General features: G+C 48.9%; 1 protein-coding gene across 1 annotated transcript in view; it reads left to right on the plus strand.

Annotated features, from left to right (window-relative positions):
* Positions 1-11,749, plus strand: part of jag1a (jagged canonical Notch ligand 1a) — a 28,826-nt gene extending 17,077 nt beyond the window's left edge. Inside the window, exons 8-26 of the mRNA XM_036531145.1 lie at positions 411-524; positions 616-729; positions 1,360-1,473; positions 1,839-1,885; positions 2,258-2,431; positions 2,823-2,973; positions 3,875-4,039; positions 4,792-4,905; positions 5,372-5,485; positions 5,573-5,686; positions 5,989-6,105; positions 6,598-6,625; positions 6,982-7,067; positions 7,773-7,886; positions 8,276-8,385; positions 8,538-8,777; positions 9,414-9,545; positions 9,919-10,069; positions 10,780-11,749. Of these exons, the coding sequence (XP_036387038.1) occupies positions 411-524; positions 616-729; positions 1,360-1,473; positions 1,839-1,885; positions 2,258-2,431; positions 2,823-2,973; positions 3,875-4,039; positions 4,792-4,905; positions 5,372-5,485; positions 5,573-5,686; positions 5,989-6,105; positions 6,598-6,625; positions 6,982-7,067; positions 7,773-7,886; positions 8,276-8,385; positions 8,538-8,777; positions 9,414-9,545; positions 9,919-10,069; positions 10,780-11,246 (2,666 nt within the window). The 3' untranslated portion in view covers positions 11,247-11,749. The remainder of the gene's footprint in view (positions 1-410; positions 525-615; positions 730-1,359; positions 1,474-1,838; positions 1,886-2,257; positions 2,432-2,822; positions 2,974-3,874; positions 4,040-4,791; positions 4,906-5,371; positions 5,486-5,572; positions 5,687-5,988; positions 6,106-6,597; positions 6,626-6,981; positions 7,068-7,772; positions 7,887-8,275; positions 8,386-8,537; positions 8,778-9,413; positions 9,546-9,918; positions 10,070-10,779) is intronic.
* Positions 11,750-15,505: the final 3,756 nt, after the last annotated feature.

Here is a 15,505-nt window from a genome sequence, read left to right on the forward strand (position 1 = left end):
CGCCACCACCCTTGTGCCCCTCCCCTCCGCCTCCTCTCTGAAGATGAATCCAGGGCAGTCGGGTGGAAGTCACGGTGCATTGGTCGGGTCAACTTAGCATGAAAGATGATTTCCTGCCTGTGCATGCTGGCGCGGGCCTAATGAGAACGAGATGGGATTTGCTCCGGGTTCTCTGCTGGACCCCGCACCTTCACACGCCCGGTGTGGTCCGGCGGGGGGGGAGGCGGGCGGAGGGACAGCAGGGCATAGGGGCTTTCCCAAACTGGAGGTGCAGCCGGGAGGGTGGTGTGGCAGGGGGAGACTCGCCACACACACACACACACACACACACACACACACACACACACACACATACATACACTCACATTGTGAGAGCTGAGTTTTAAACATGCCGTTTCCTTTCTCTGCAGCGGAGCATGCCTGCCTGTCCGACCCCTGCTCCAATGGGGGCAGCTGCGTGGAAACCAGCCAGGGTTTCGAGTGCCAGTGTGCCCCGGGGTGGAGCGGCCCATCTTGCACAATAAGTAAGATGGCGCTCCTGCTTCTTGCCCGTGGGGTTTATCTTCCATTCGAAGGTTCGCCAGTGTTACCGACACTCTCTCCGTTGTTTCTCAGATGTCGACGACTGCGAACCGAACCCCTGCAACCACGCCGGCACCTGCCAGGACCTGGTCAACGGGTTCAAGTGCAGCTGCCCGCCGCAGTGGACAGGCAAGACGTGCTTGATCGGTGAGTCCTCCATTGCGAGGCGGGTAGAGCTTGGGAGCAGTCTCTAAGTTTCCAGTGGGGTGGAGTGTTTCTTGGCAGGTCCCGGCAGCTGCTCCAGAGCCGAACGGACACCCAAATTCAGCACGATCCCAAGGTCCCAAACTTTCCACTCCAACACCTGTACGCCCAGCCCTTTTCACTAGCCGCAGTTGCAGCGAGAGCGAGCCCGAGTCCCAGAGTGGGTCAGAGAAGCCTGACTGACTCCATTCACTCTCTCTTAATCCCCCTGCTCCCCACCAACACATACACACACACACACACACACACACTTCTCTCCCTTTTGCTCACCCACTCGTTCACTCTGGCTTTGGGTTGCCAGTTTGTGTTTGTTTGTTTTTAATTTGAGTGTGAATGTCTCCTCTCCACGGCAACCGGCTCCTCTCGACTCGAATGCGAACTGGTGCACCACGGCTCACCCTCTGCCACTAGGCACATTCCTTTTCAAGCTTCCTCTCTGGATTGTGTACCCACAACCTCCCAGAAGTGTCCATTTTCAAAACAAAATCCTCTGGTCACTCTGTGCAGTTGCTTTCTCTGGGTTTTTCTGTTAATGTTTGAGCTTTGCTTCCGTTTTTTTTTCTCCCCCCCAAGATGCCAATGAATGCGAGGGCCGGCCCTGCGTGAATGCCAACTCTTGCCGCAACCTGATTGGTGGATACTTCTGCGAGTGCCTGCCTGGTTGGACGGGCCAAAACTGCGACATCAGTGAGTTTAGGAGGCTGGCAGAGTCTAAACGGTGGAGGAGTAGGCCAAGTGGCCAATGTTTTCCGAAAGGGAGTAGTCTGCCTGGAGCAAAAATATACAATTTTATCAGAAGACATTAGTCCACTGCACTGCTAGTTCCCTGATAAGAGCAGCCGAAACAATCATGTGAAGTTCTCGCTCACCGCAGAGTGAGAGTCACTCATTTTCCCACCCATTCTAAGGGGCTTATCAAAAGGAAAGCACACAGGAAATATAACAAAGGCTTTATCAAACCTTGCTTCAGTAGGCGCAAATTTTGTACATAATTCTCTTCTTAAAAAGCCTGTGGACTTTTTGTAACATGGAATCTATGATTCTCTCTGCAGATATCAATGATTGCCAGGGCCAGTGTCAAAACGGAGGAACCTGCAGGGTAGGTCAATGACATCTCTGCTTGTTTGCACATTTTGGTTGTTTTTGGCCCCCCAATTCTCCTTTTAGACATTTTAAAAATAGAAACTGTTAACGTGTAGCTGGTACTTTCAGTCCCTCACAAAACACGCATAATGAAGTTGTTCTGGCAATCTTAACAAAGGAAAAAGAGAACTAGTAGGGGGGAGGGGGGACGCCAGGGCTTCTTGACTACAATAGATCGAATTACCATAAACATTCTTGTCCTATGCCACTGCCAGGAAAAAAAATGTCTGGTTATTTTGGAGCTGTCCTTTATAATGCTCTTTTTCCCCTCTTCTCTCCCTGTTCACACCCCTTTGCCACCCCCTCTCTCCATCTCTGTCTCTTTCAGGATTTGGTTAATGGTTACCGTTGTGTCTGTCCACCTGGGTATGCAGGAGAGCACTGTGAAAAGGATGTCAATGAGTGTGCCAGCAGCCCCTGTTTGAATGGGGGTAGCTGTCAGGACGAAGTCAATGGATTCCAGTGCCTGTGTCTGGCCGGTTTCTCAGGCAACCTCTGTCAGGTGGGCAGTGCCGAAATCCACCCCCCTGCTTATCATTCAGCCCTGTCTTTTATTTCCTCCTTGCTGTTGCCATTGTTTCCCTCCATTTTTTGTGTTATGTTTGTTTTCATCCATTTAAGTTGCACCATAAGCGCTTGTTGCTCAGTGATGTGCAATTTGAACCTGGAGCTTTTGTTGAGCTGCTAACAGGGGAGGCTGGCATATGAAATATTTGTCTGAGTCCACCTCTTTGATTCCTCCCCCCGGCAAGCATTTGTTTACAGTTTCCTGGCAGTCTCTGCCGAGGAGAGCACAGCGGGTTGTGCTGGTAACAAAAGAGGGGAAAAATGCAGACAAAATGTCACGCATCACTTTTGCCGCCATTATGCTCAACACCGCCATCTCCTTCCAGCTGGATATCGATTACTGCGAGCCAAACCCCTGTCAGAACGGAGCGCAGTGCTTCAACCTGGCCACCGACTACTTCTGCAAGTGCCCCGAGGACTACGAGGGCAAGAACTGCTCACACCTCAAAGACCACTGTCGCACAACGCCCTGCCAAGGTAGGTGTCAGTTTTTTGTAACCCGCCCCCCTCTCCCGTGAAGCGCTTGGAACAGGACAGTCACTTTTGGCCTTCCGCGCTGTAAGACAATCCTCCCGCGGAGGGCCGTGCTGACATTTTATTGCGTGCCATTGTGTGACACCGGGCAGTGCAGAGCCTCGCTGCTAACCGATTCCTACAGGCCCCCAGGGGGCTTGTTACCAAGGTTCAGGTTTTGTTTCATGTTTTTCAAGCTCCGTAGGCAGTCTGTGACGGGCCACACTCCTGCCTCTCGACAAATGCCTTCCCTTTACCTACCAAAAACATCTCCCATCCCCCCTTTTTTTCCCTCCTTCCCCTCTTTCTCACTCTCTTTCTGTCCCTCCCTCTCGTCTCTGTAATGCTTCTGAAAATCTGACGAACTGTAAACAGCTCCATGTGTGGTGTTCACGGTAATCGCTTGGTGGGCTTCCCTCCTCTGTGCCACATGAGGTGCGGACTGGGGTCCAGACCAACCATGGAGCCAGATAGCAGCCACACCTCTTCTGCAGGGGCTGCAGGGGCTGGTGGTTAATGTTTAGAAGAATGTCACAGAGTACCCTGCTCCCCCCCCCCAGCACACACACACACAGAAAAAACTGCAGAGGAGACAGGAAAAAGGAAAAGAAGGAGAAAGGGGTCTCAGGAAAGAAACATGGGTTGCTGAGAGAGGTGGTGACACTGCCAACTGACTTTCTTTTTTTAAAATCATGTTTTTCATGGTGTCTCACTCATTTTCATGGGTGTTCTGTCCATAACAGTGGGGAGGAAATGGGAAGCATTGGGGTGTTTTTTTTTTTTTTTTTAACAGAAGGTTTGTTGGTCCAAAGTTCTGCAAAGCACTCGGTGCACCCAGACACTGACACGTCCCTCTTTCCCACAGTGATCGACAGCTGCACTGTGGCCATGACCTCCAACAGCACCCCCGAGGGGGTGCGCTACATCTCGTCCAACGTCTGCGGGCCGCACGGCCGGTGCAAGAGCCAGGCAGGGGGCCAGTTCACCTGCGAGTGCCAGGAGGGGTTCACCGGCACCTACTGCCACGAGAGTGAGTGCCCTCCTTCCTCTTCATCCCCTGCAGGGGCGGGGCTTCAGGTGCTGGGCGGCTGCAGGTGGGGGCAGGGGAACCTTTGAGTGTGCTGCAGATTTTTTAAGCCTCTGCATCCCTCAGGTCGTGATCCCTGCAGTCCTTGGGGTGAAGCTTCCCCAAGAGGCAGGGTTTTCAGCCAGGCGGGAGCCTCTCTCAGGCTCCCATTGCCAGTAGGCAGGTTATCAGCTGTGCTGGTGGGTGGGTGGGGGTGGGGGTGGGGGGTCCTGTCTTGTGCTGCGGGGAGATGAATAACTTCCCCAAGGTGTCTGAGTGAAATCTGATTAATGAGCTCAGGCCTGCGCCAGGAAGTCTAACTGCCCCTGTTGTCAGCTGTGGCTTCAGGGGCCAGTCAGAAAATGAAACATTTTCAGGTATTTTTGGCTTGAGGTGGTTTTCTCTGACCTGAATGTCAGTCAGATGTTCAAAATGAGGAGTTGGTGGAGTTGGAAGAGTTGGGGGGGGGGGGGGGGGGGGGGGGTTGTGTCTGCTGTCAGGACGCACTCTTAAGTGAGGAGCTTAGCTTTTAGAGGTTCAGCACAAGGAGTGTACAGTTCTGCATTGATGGAAACAGTTGGTGTTCTGTCAGGCCTCAACTCAGTGGCTGTGATGTTCAGAAAGTTGTTTGCTGTGCTCCTTTTCAGACCTGCAGCAGCATCTCATGTCTCCTCCTCCTCTTTTTCTCTCGCTCCCTCTCACTCTCTGTGCTGCAGACATCAATGACTGTGAGAGTAACCCGTGTCGGAATGGCGGGACATGCATCGACAAAGTCAGCGTGTATCAGTGTATTTGCGGGGATGGCTGGGAAGGAGTCCATTGCGAGATAAGTAAGTCCCTCTCTCTCTCCATCACTGGTCTCCCGCCTCTCTCTTTCTGTCAGGTCACTGGTGCTTTGTTGGCAACAGTATTGGCAGACTGTTTACATACAATATACACTGTAAGTACATATAAAACGGAACAGTTAAAAACAAAATGCTTATACATACATAAGTAGGGTGTAAAATCTCTTTTTTCCTCTCTCACGCTCACTCTCTCCTCAGGTCTGTGTTTATCCCTGTTTTTCTCTCCCTCTCTCTGTCTTTCATTCTGTCTCTATATAATGAGTCCAACCTTGGCAAAAGCCATAATTACAGGTCTGGAAGCCTCTAAGGACTGTGGAGTGCCAGGCTCATCGGCAGGTTTTATCAGGCTGCCCGAGTAAATTTCAGTCTCTGCCAGATGCGCTAACAGCGCTGCGTCCTCTCCCTTGTGAGACAGGGAAAAATTGACCTGAATTGATCTGGTCTTCCTCAGATGTCGACGACTGCAGCACAAACCCTTGTCACAACCGGGGGACGTGCCGGGACCTGGTGAACGACTTCTACTGCGAGTGCAAGTACGGGTGGAAGGGGAAGACCTGCCACTCCCGTGAGTGCCCTGCCGTCTCCGCGAGTCACGTGTTGCCCCCGTCCCTGGGAAGGTTGCTGGAGTTGACGAGGTTGGGTTCTGTTGCAGGGGAGAGCCAGTGCGATGAGGCCACCTGTAACAACGGCGGGACCTGCTACGATGAAGGGGACACGTTCAAGTGCATGTGCTCGCCCGGCTGGGAGGGGGAGACCTGCAACATCGGTGAGCTTCCCCGGTTTCCGTGCCTCTCTGAGTGACCGCGGCGTGTTGGCCCGCGGCAACCCCCGCTACACCACGCCCCGTCCCCAACCACGCCTCCCGCACGAGAGCTGACAGTAATCTTCTTAAGTCGGGCCCAGGGAGATTATCCCCTCAAAAACTTTCAAAACTTTGTCAGAGTCTGTGAGAACGTTTGATCCGCGACATCTACGTGCCAGCGCTGAGCACTGAGCCCAGCAAATGGAATCGGGGCGAGTCGGTGGGGGGCGTCTAACGGTCCGCCTTGTGCCCTCCCCTCCCTGCAGCCAAGAACAGCAGCTGCCTGCCCAACCCCTGCGAGAACGGAGGCACCTGTGTAGTCAGTGGCGACACCTTCACCTGCGTTTGCAAGGAAGGCTGGGAGGGAAGCACCTGCACTCAGAGTGAGTATCCACGCCTGGGGGAGGGGGGGAGGGGTGGGAGCTGACAGATTGGAATGACCTCTTTCGCTCCAGATTCTAAAGAACTCCAGAACTGTCACCTGTGGCCCAGGCCTTCAAGGCCCCTGACTGCTCTGTGTAGGCCAGAGCTGGCCATGGGAAAGGTTGCAAATTGGAAGAGGGGAGACAGATGTTATCTCCCCCCCCCCCCCCCAGTGCATTCCTCACCCGTCTGCATCCACTCCCTCCTTCCTGTCGCTGGCTTTACCAGGAGTCCTTGTGCATGTGTCCAAAATGTATTTCCAAATATTTTATTATGGACTGGGGTGCGAGGGGGCCTGGAAGCAATTCTCTGCGCAGTTAATAACAGAGAATAATCGGGAAGGAGGGCCGGAGCGTGGCAGGGCGCCACATGCAAGCACAGACTCGCTTTCTTTTCTGTTTTGACTTTCAATCGCCTGACGTGCGCCTAACACGCAGCTTTCTTTTTTGCAGATACCAATGACTGCAATCCACACCCTTGGTAAGTCGCTCCCTAACATTTGCCGGAATCCACTGCAGTAAACAAGTCCCCCCAGTATTAGTTCCCAGAGTGAGCGAGCGAGGGCTGGCATTAGAATACATACTCAGCTGTTCAGCTGTCACTGGGAGGGCTCCTTCAGCCGGCAGTGTTCAAACTGCCAGTTAAAACGTGCATCTACACTAGCTGGACTTCATTTTGTTATGTGCGTAAATTTAAAAAAAAATAATCAAGCAGTATTTTATTATTATTTAAAAAAAAAATGAAGGTGTTTAATGGAAGTTAATGCAGACGGGGAATGAGATGTGACCCGTGGCTCACCTGTGGAGGGCTAACAGCACCTCTCTTCATCTCCATAGTTACAACAGCGGTACCTGCGTGGACGGGGATAACTGGTACCGGTGTGAGTGCGCTGCAGGCTTTGCTGGCCCTGACTGTCGGATCAGTGAGTATTAACCCTCAGGATCCCGCGCTGATCCTGCTTTTTTTAATGCCCATTAAAGTCTGCTGTGCTTAAAAGCCATTACCAAAGCTGAGGGTTTTGAGTGATATGGAGCCTGGGACAGAGGGTGTAGATATTCAATTAGAAGGGCTTTGCGGGCGTTTCAGGCCAAGGATAGGGCAGTCAGATTGCATTCTTAGGCGTAATTCCCCTAGTTTAACTCCCTGAGAGAACTGATCAGCTGTTGTGGCCAACACCGAGTAGAGAGCTTTCTTTGTAAAACTTAGCTGTGGTTAGATTAGTGGAGTCAATGGCTTTTTGAGCTGTGTAGCTATCATTGGAGCTCTAATGGTGGGCTGGGAACTAGAGATATTTCAACTGTGGAAGCAGTCACAGCCCTAGGCAAGCGATGTTTAAAACAAGATGTGGTCATACACTGGCACTGTAATATCTGTTTTCCTGTGTGGAAATCTGGCTCACGGTATTGTTTGTCCTTTGTAAGATGTAATACGAAGCAGCAGGCACTCTGAGCATTTTTAATCTGATTGTTACTGAAGGCCTTGGAGTGAGATGTATCTGGTTTCAGTGGGAAATAATACAAGTCAGAGTCGTGTGAGGCTAACTCTGACCCCAGCCGAGATAACCATGATGTTATCCACTCCGTGAAGGACCAGGGGGCTGACTCATCTCTGCGCTCCTCTTTCCCAGATATCAACGAGTGCCAGTCTTCCCCCTGTGCTTTTGGCTCCACCTGCGTGGATGAGATCAACGGTTACCGCTGCCTGTGTCCGCCTGGTAGGGCTGGCCCCAGATGTCAGGAAGGTAAGACCTCTCGCTGACCTCAGATCAGTGCCAGGTTATCTCTCAGGCTGACCGTTTTCATTACTGAGCCTTTTACACCGTGCCCCCAGATATCGCTAATGCACCACCAGCACGTCCATAAAGTGGCCTAGGTCTCTTCCCAGGCCTCCACTTAGCTGCCTTTCTGACTAATCCACGAGTCCTAAAAGTGACAAAGATTTACAGCTTGGTCAGGTCACTGTGTCTGAAGCACAGATGGTCCCTGTGGGAAGACTTCAGAGGAGGCTTAACCCTATCAGGCTTGCACTGTAGCAAGCCTGTTTCCAGACTTGCGGGTGGCCAGTGGAACTGGCTGCTAGTGCGTAATTGCCGCCATCGGCAAACCAACTTCTCCCCTTCTTGTCTCGCAGTGACGGGAAGACCGTGCATCTTCAACACCCGCGTCGCCGCAGACGGGACCAAGTGGGACGAGGACTGCAACACCTGCCAGTGTCACAACGGGAAGGTCACCTGCACAAAGGTATATTCTTACCCATTCCGACACTCAAAGACCATAGAACCTACAGACCATAGATAGTGTAGGACCATAGACATCCAGGACCAGCGAGCTGTTATATCAATCTGAATGTGCTCACAAATTTGTTCTCTGCCCCCCCCCCCCCCCCCCAGCAGATGTGGTGTGGCCCCAAGTCCTGCCGCATGCACAGCAAAGGGCGCGGGGAGTGCCCCTCCAGTCAGACCTGTGTGCCCATTAAGGAGGACCACTGCTTCGTGAAGCCCTGCCCTGGTCTGGGGGAGTGCTGGCCCGCTGGCCAGCCCCCGGTTCGGACCAAATGTCACCCCGGCTCCAATTTCCTGGAGAGCAGCTGCGCCAACATCACTTTCACCTTTAACAAGGAGACCATGCCACCTGTGAGTCATCATGGGGGGAGGACCGATTTGATTACGAGCTCTCAGATAATCTCGCTAACCCAATAGAGCGGTCCTGGGCAGTGGGGCCGCAGATGATCGGATTTGCCTCATGTTGATAGGGGTCAGTTCAAAATGAGCCCTTCTGAAGTTGAGTCAAACCTAAGTGTTTTACCATTGCCCAATCGCCGTCCATTGCCTCCAACCAAACTATGTAATGATAATTAATATGTCTTTCTGACATGGATGGATAGCCTCTTTTGTGAGTGGGTTTGCCCAAAAAGTATTTCTCTGGACAGTCATAGTGCATTGCACTATATTTACGACTGGTCAATGTTCTCTCTGGCAAAAGTATCACCTAGCGAATCTCTGCGGGGCTTCCTAAAATTGAATTATGGTAATCCTAATGTGAATATAATGTAAAATCGAACTTAAAAGTGATGGGTCATAGTGCAGCCTATTAATGTAATTTTTCCCCCCTTTAAATGGAATTACATGCTTGTGTCCGTCTGTGATCGATTCACCGACGCGACGCCTTAATGGTTGCATGGGTCAAAATCAATAGCCCACAGGGGATTTACCGAGCCGTTTCTGGAATGGCTGGATTTGGACCTTATCCCTGCCTTCCTCTGTGTCCAGGGCCTGACCGTTGAGCACATCTGTGCCGAGCTGAGGAACCTGTATGCTGTGCGGAACCTCTCGTCCGAATACATGGTGTCCATGACATGCGAACCCTCACCCACCGCCAACAACGAGATCCACGTAGCCATAGTATGTACACACCTTGCCTCTTTATGTTGGATTACTGACCGCGTTACGTATCAGCATCTGTAACGCTCTGTATTATAGCTCAGGAAGATGCAGTAATGATGCTGGATACGCTTCTGGTTCTTGCTCTGTCAGATGCATTCAATTAGGCTAATTTAGGATGTGTTAAAAGCAGGTGGTAATGTGCTCAAGTATTTTAATGTAGTGACAAGCTGAGAAAATCTGCAGGGTCATGGCACTTCAGAAACGTGACCTATCCCTGTTATAGATAGCCAGATACATAGACATAGATTGTTTGGTGCCTGTGCATTCCTGTTATGCTATTTATCAAGTTTTATCTACTTCTCAGTATAAATGTTTTTTTTTTTTATTTCAGTCAACAGAAGATCAGAGACAAGACAGAACTCCCATCAAGGAAATCACCGATAAGATCATCGACCTCGTGAGCAAGCGCAACGGCAGCAACGGCATCATCGCGGCGATCGCAGAAGTGCGAGTCCAGAGACGGCAGACCCAGAGCCAGACCGGTGAGAAACGCTCTCCTGCTTCACTCCGTTTCACAGGCGCTTAGCTCACTTGACCCAAAGTGGAAGGGAGGGAGGAAAGTGGCAAACTTTAAGGAGTAGTTTTGGCGCTGGTCCAGCATGAGCTTGAGGTGCAGAGCTCCCATCGGCAGCAGGGTGCCCGGCGCCGTTTTTGTGAGGTAAAAACACGTTAAAAATGTGAGCCAAAACCAATATGGTGCCGACTCGCCGGCTAAGTCTGCTTCATCCATTAATCTCTTCACATACCAGAATTTACTGATTGAAAAAAAAAAATGTGTCCACCTTAATGTGCTTATCCTATCCAGTGAAGGTGCTTGAACACCATCCACTGTTTAGGTCAAATTTGTACAGTATGTGTCATCGGACAAGCTGGATGTTTTGCATTTATTTGGGAATCGGGTAGCACTTGATTTATGCATCAGTCGATGACGCTACGGATCTAAGCGTATATACATTTGTTCAGTCCGAGTACAATAACGGCAGAACATCATTTGGGTCACGTACAGACTTGATTGGCAGGTTGTGGCCTGGGGAAAGTGTGAATTATTGCGTCATTGTTACTTCCTTTGTAGCCAGGTGTTGTTTTTAGGACTCCACCTTTTCGGTGTGAATGAAGCCCTGAAGGGGAGAAGCCTTATCTTAGCTTCGCTTTGTTGGACATGCTCGCCTGACTGATTCACTGTCTCCGGCAGACTACCTGGTTCCCCTGCTGAGTTCCGTGTTCATCGTGATCTGGATCCTGGCGCTGGGCTCCGCCTTCCTTTGGTGTGTGCGGCGGCGGCGGAAGCAGAGCAGCCACGGCAACGCCGGCGCCTCGGCAACGGAGGACAACACCACCAACAACGTGCGGGAGCAGCTCAACCAGATCAAGAACCCCATCGAGAAGCACGCGGCCAACAGCGTCCCCGTCAAGGACTACGAGGACAAGAACTCCATCATCGCCAAAATTAGGACAAATAACTCCGAGGTGGAGGACGAAGAGGTGGAGAAGCACCTGCAAAAGGCCCGGTTCACCAAGCAGCCGGCCTACACCCTGGTTGACAGGGAGGACAAAACGCCCCACAGCACGCCCACCAAACACCCAAACTGGACAAACAAACAGGACAACAGAGACTTGGAAACAGCACAGAGCTTAAACCGGATGGAGTACATTGTATAGCAGGCAGCCGTGTTGCCGTGCAAACAGCCCACCTCGCTCGAGGGCGGGGGGCTCCGAGTTCATAGTTCTTAAACTGTTGTGTCATATTTTTGACTCTAAGGTTATTATTTACACAGAATGCCTGTGTTAATTTAAGTTTTGACAAGCTGGCTTACACTGGCAAAGATCGTTGCTGTGGTTGGCTGGAAAACCAAGTGCTGCATTTCACGTCTATGCAAAACTAGTTTCAGGTGCCCTTTCCGTAATTGAGATGTAAATGGTGGGTACATTTAAGAGTATTTATACGCAAATTTCACCTTTCTCTTGTTTAGAAAGTGATCGCGAACAGTCTTAAGCGTTTTCTTTGGCAAATAGGAAAACAAACAAAAAAAAGTTATGTTGAATTTATGTGGGCTCTTAATTGTTGGTGTACAACTAGTTCTGTATTTGAAAGTGCCTCTGCAGCTCCATACCACAGCAACCATCACAAAGTTTATTATTTATTATTTTTATTATATTTTTGTTTGGGGGGGGGGTGGGGGGGGGGTTCAGGTCAATGTCAGCAGTTGCTGCCAATATGAAGAATTTAAGTGTCAATTTAGAATGTTGTATAGATATGTAAATATTTTTTTTAATTAATCACTGTGTATATTTGATTTATTAACTTAATAATCAAGAGCCTTAATATCATTCCTTTTTTATTTATATGTATTGTTTAGATTTGAAGGTTTTGATGGCTTTGTAAGCTTACAGCTTCTTTATTTTTTGATGAAAATTTTGTTTCATGTTTCATAAATGCCAAAATTTGAAGTGTTCTTGAAAGAATAGTTTATTTTTTAACAATAGGATGGGCATTTTTTTGCCTGGAAAAAAAACCTGTTTTGTACAATGTCAGATGTTTGAAAACCATTTCTATAGTATCATTTTTGCCAGGACTTTTTTTTTTTTGTAAGTACTAAAGGCATGTGAGAAAACAAAATGAAACAAATATAATTTTGCTGCTTTGGGTTTTAGGAAAGCGTAGTGGCAGACACATTGCTTGCCATGAAAAGGAAATACTTTAAGGGAACAAAATCTTTTGTAGCTTAGTAGTTGCATGTACAAAAAAAAGCAAGGCATCTAAGAAGGAAAAAAATACAGTTCTTTATCCCACACAATATTTGTATATCAGACAAACCACATTTAGATAAATGTATGTGTAATTACTTTCTACTTTTGCTAGCGTAATGTAATAAGCTAGACCATGAATACTTGAAGAGTAGGAGGGCCAATGAGAACACTGTAGAACTGCGACAAGATTCACTGCCTTGCAAAACAGGAGTCTGTGCTTTTGCTGTGCACATCATTTTTTTTTGTTTTGTTTTGTTTTTAAAGGCTCTTACAAACATGTTAATCTCATTCGTTAACCTTTGAGATCATGGAGAAATTTTGCGTACTTTGACTTTAGTGTTATAAACTTGAGAATGGATCTTTTTTTTTTTTTTTTTTTGAGGTGTTGTTCCTGGCAATAATTTTTTTTTTTGAAAGTAATATTTATTAAATATTTTGTATGAAAAGAGGATTAAACTTTGTTTGAAGTGGATTTCTTTGCAGCCGAGGTCATGATTAATGCATGCGGTAGACAAACAGCCGGGGGGGGGGGGACATGGTGGGTAACAGTGGTGACTTTGTTTGGACCAGACGTCTTTGTCCGGCAGAAGTTGCAAACATGTGAGATCGTTTAAAAAGAGCCGTGTGCAGCCGAACCTGCGTGGGAACCCCAAGATGAACAGCATGAGGTCTGTGCGCGAGCACATTTACAAGGAATTACGGCAAAACAAGCTGGATGTTTACTCAGGGAAAAAGTACGTGGAAAGGAAAATGTAGCTGCACATGATCCTGAAATGTGCTGCTGCTTGCCGCGGCCCATTTTGTGGTTCGAAACGAAGGGGATGTTCGCACCCGCCCCGCGCTGCAACACTGCTCCTCAACTTCATGCACAATATGAAATTGTTTTATCGCGGAAAGTTCTCTCGTAAAAGTGATTTGTTAATGAAAAAGACTGAAACGAGCTGGGCAGAGCGTTTTAAATGTGTTTTTCCTCCTTCTCAGATGGAATGATGCCAGTTTAATTATGACATCAGTTTCGGCTTCGGTGCAGGCTCGAACACACCCATCTAAGGTGGAGGCCATGCTGAGGGCTGCTTTGTGAAGGTTGCACTGCGTTCATATGGGCCATGAAAGGCTGTCAGTCTACAGCCATCTTCCCTTGTGGTAAAACCCCTTGACTTCATCAACAACGCTGTGCACTTTATTTTTGCGAACATACTGGTCATTGAACTTTCTCCAGACAGTAACAGATTATATGTGGAGGTCAAGGTAAATGAATAAATTGTACTGTAGCTGAGGGCATCTCCTGCCTTTTGTGCTAAAAAGGATGAAAGAAGCAGGGGCAAATTACCACTGTGCCATGGTCATTACTGTATCATGACACTAGGAAGTCTTTAAAATGCTGCATTTCAGTTGCACAAATCAAGGCCTCCAGAAATAAGCATGGTGATGCTTTTTTGTATTCATTGAGGCACTTTGAAAACCAGACTTGATCTCTCCTACAGTCAATTCTGATTTTTGCTCCACATTTTCAGCACCCATTGTGCTAGTATGTATAGTGTTAAAATGATCAGGTAGGTTGTATTACACTGAGGGTAATGAGAATGGAATATCAATATCTTGATTGTACCTTCAGTGAATCTGCAGGTGAACTAAAGACAACACATTGACCAATGACCCAATGATAATGGGCCCAGATTAAAAATCCATCTCCTAATATGCACTTCCCAAAATGAATGTAGGAATCACAGAGCACCCAAAGGAACGATGTGACTGAAATAACAAATGCAATCGGAGTAACAAATGCAATAAAAATGATGTTGTCTAGGACGTTGCAAAATAAACATCTTGGCGAGGTTTGGGGCAGGAAAATGGTGTAAAGCAGACAAACAAAAGGTGGGGTTAATGTTCTTATTTTTGTAAACCATTCAGACATTACTTCACGTCTCTGCTACATGCCGCAGTTCCGGTGCGCCCGTGTTAGCCTGAGAGGTCTCGTGTGCCAGACACCCCATTTTCAGCTCCTTTAAGGCAGCTTCTGAAGTCATGGCAGCTCACCTCACAATGAGTAAGGGGCAGGGGATGGTAAATCAGACCACCACTGGAACCGCCGGAAAACAAAAGCCACAGGGATAAGAAAAACAGCCCAGATTTATCGGAGTGGAACATGACCACGTATCAATGTCGTGATCCTGCATTTAGGCAACACTTGAGGGGGTCATCTTCAGGAAGGGGAAAATAGTCATCTAAAGAAATGCTTTGCGGTTTTTTGTAACGGAATAAACCAGGCTGCAGGCAGGGACATATGTGCACACACATAGCTTTTATGGCTCATGTATTTGGAGGCCCTTCGCAGTCCCAGCGGTTCGCATGAATTTGGATGGCATATGAGCCTGATCCCGTCTTTGGCACCTCGCCCTCACAGGGCCGTGGCTGGGTGGTCCCGTTTGGGGAGTGGTGGGGAGGCGCGTGATGGGCTCAGCACCACATTACCTCTGCCTTGTTCACCGAGGGAAACTCGGCATCGGTGACTGCAGCCTCCTTAATTGCCCGTCCAGAGCTCCTCCTCTTCCAGTACATGCATTCAAAGGACCTCAGCAGCGGTGCACTGTTCGGAATGATCCAGAAACAGTGCCATCTAATTCATAATCTTATATGTGTACATGCACCATTGGAGGTTAATACACAAAGTCTTAAATGCAGTGTATTTGGGTTTTTTTTTTTGCTTGGTTTGTACTTCTGCATTGACAACTGCAAAGCATTTAACTGATCTGTGCCAGAAAAAGATAGGTGGTTATGGCATTGATGATAGCATTAATTATGCCATGATTCATTGCATTTTGTTCCAGTGCTGTAAATCACGCGCCGGTCTCTGCGATGATGTGTAAAGCAAACTGGAAGGGGCTAACCCTGCACGGGGCTGCGAATGCAATCATGCCGTGATTAAACTGTCAAGAAGCGAAAAAGCTCTAACAGGGGGCGGAAAGAATCCCCATGCCTCAGCCTTCAAGCCCAAACGCCGATGCACTTACTGGCTCCTGCCTGTCTGCAACGTGGGAAACCGTGAGGGGATTTAAACGGGCCTAAACCCTCTATGTACAGTTAGTTTCGCAGTGCACTGCGCGAGGGGCACCCTTTGGAACATCGACCAAACAGTCCTTACCAAAGCGGGGAGCGCTGAAGCTGCTGCC

The sequence above is a fragment of the Megalops cyprinoides genome, chromosome 1, assembly GCF_013368585.1.
Source record: "Megalops cyprinoides isolate fMegCyp1 chromosome 1, fMegCyp1.pri, whole genome shotgun sequence".
Classification (NCBI taxonomy): domain Eukaryota; kingdom Metazoa; phylum Chordata; class Actinopteri; order Elopiformes; family Megalopidae; genus Megalops; species Megalops cyprinoides.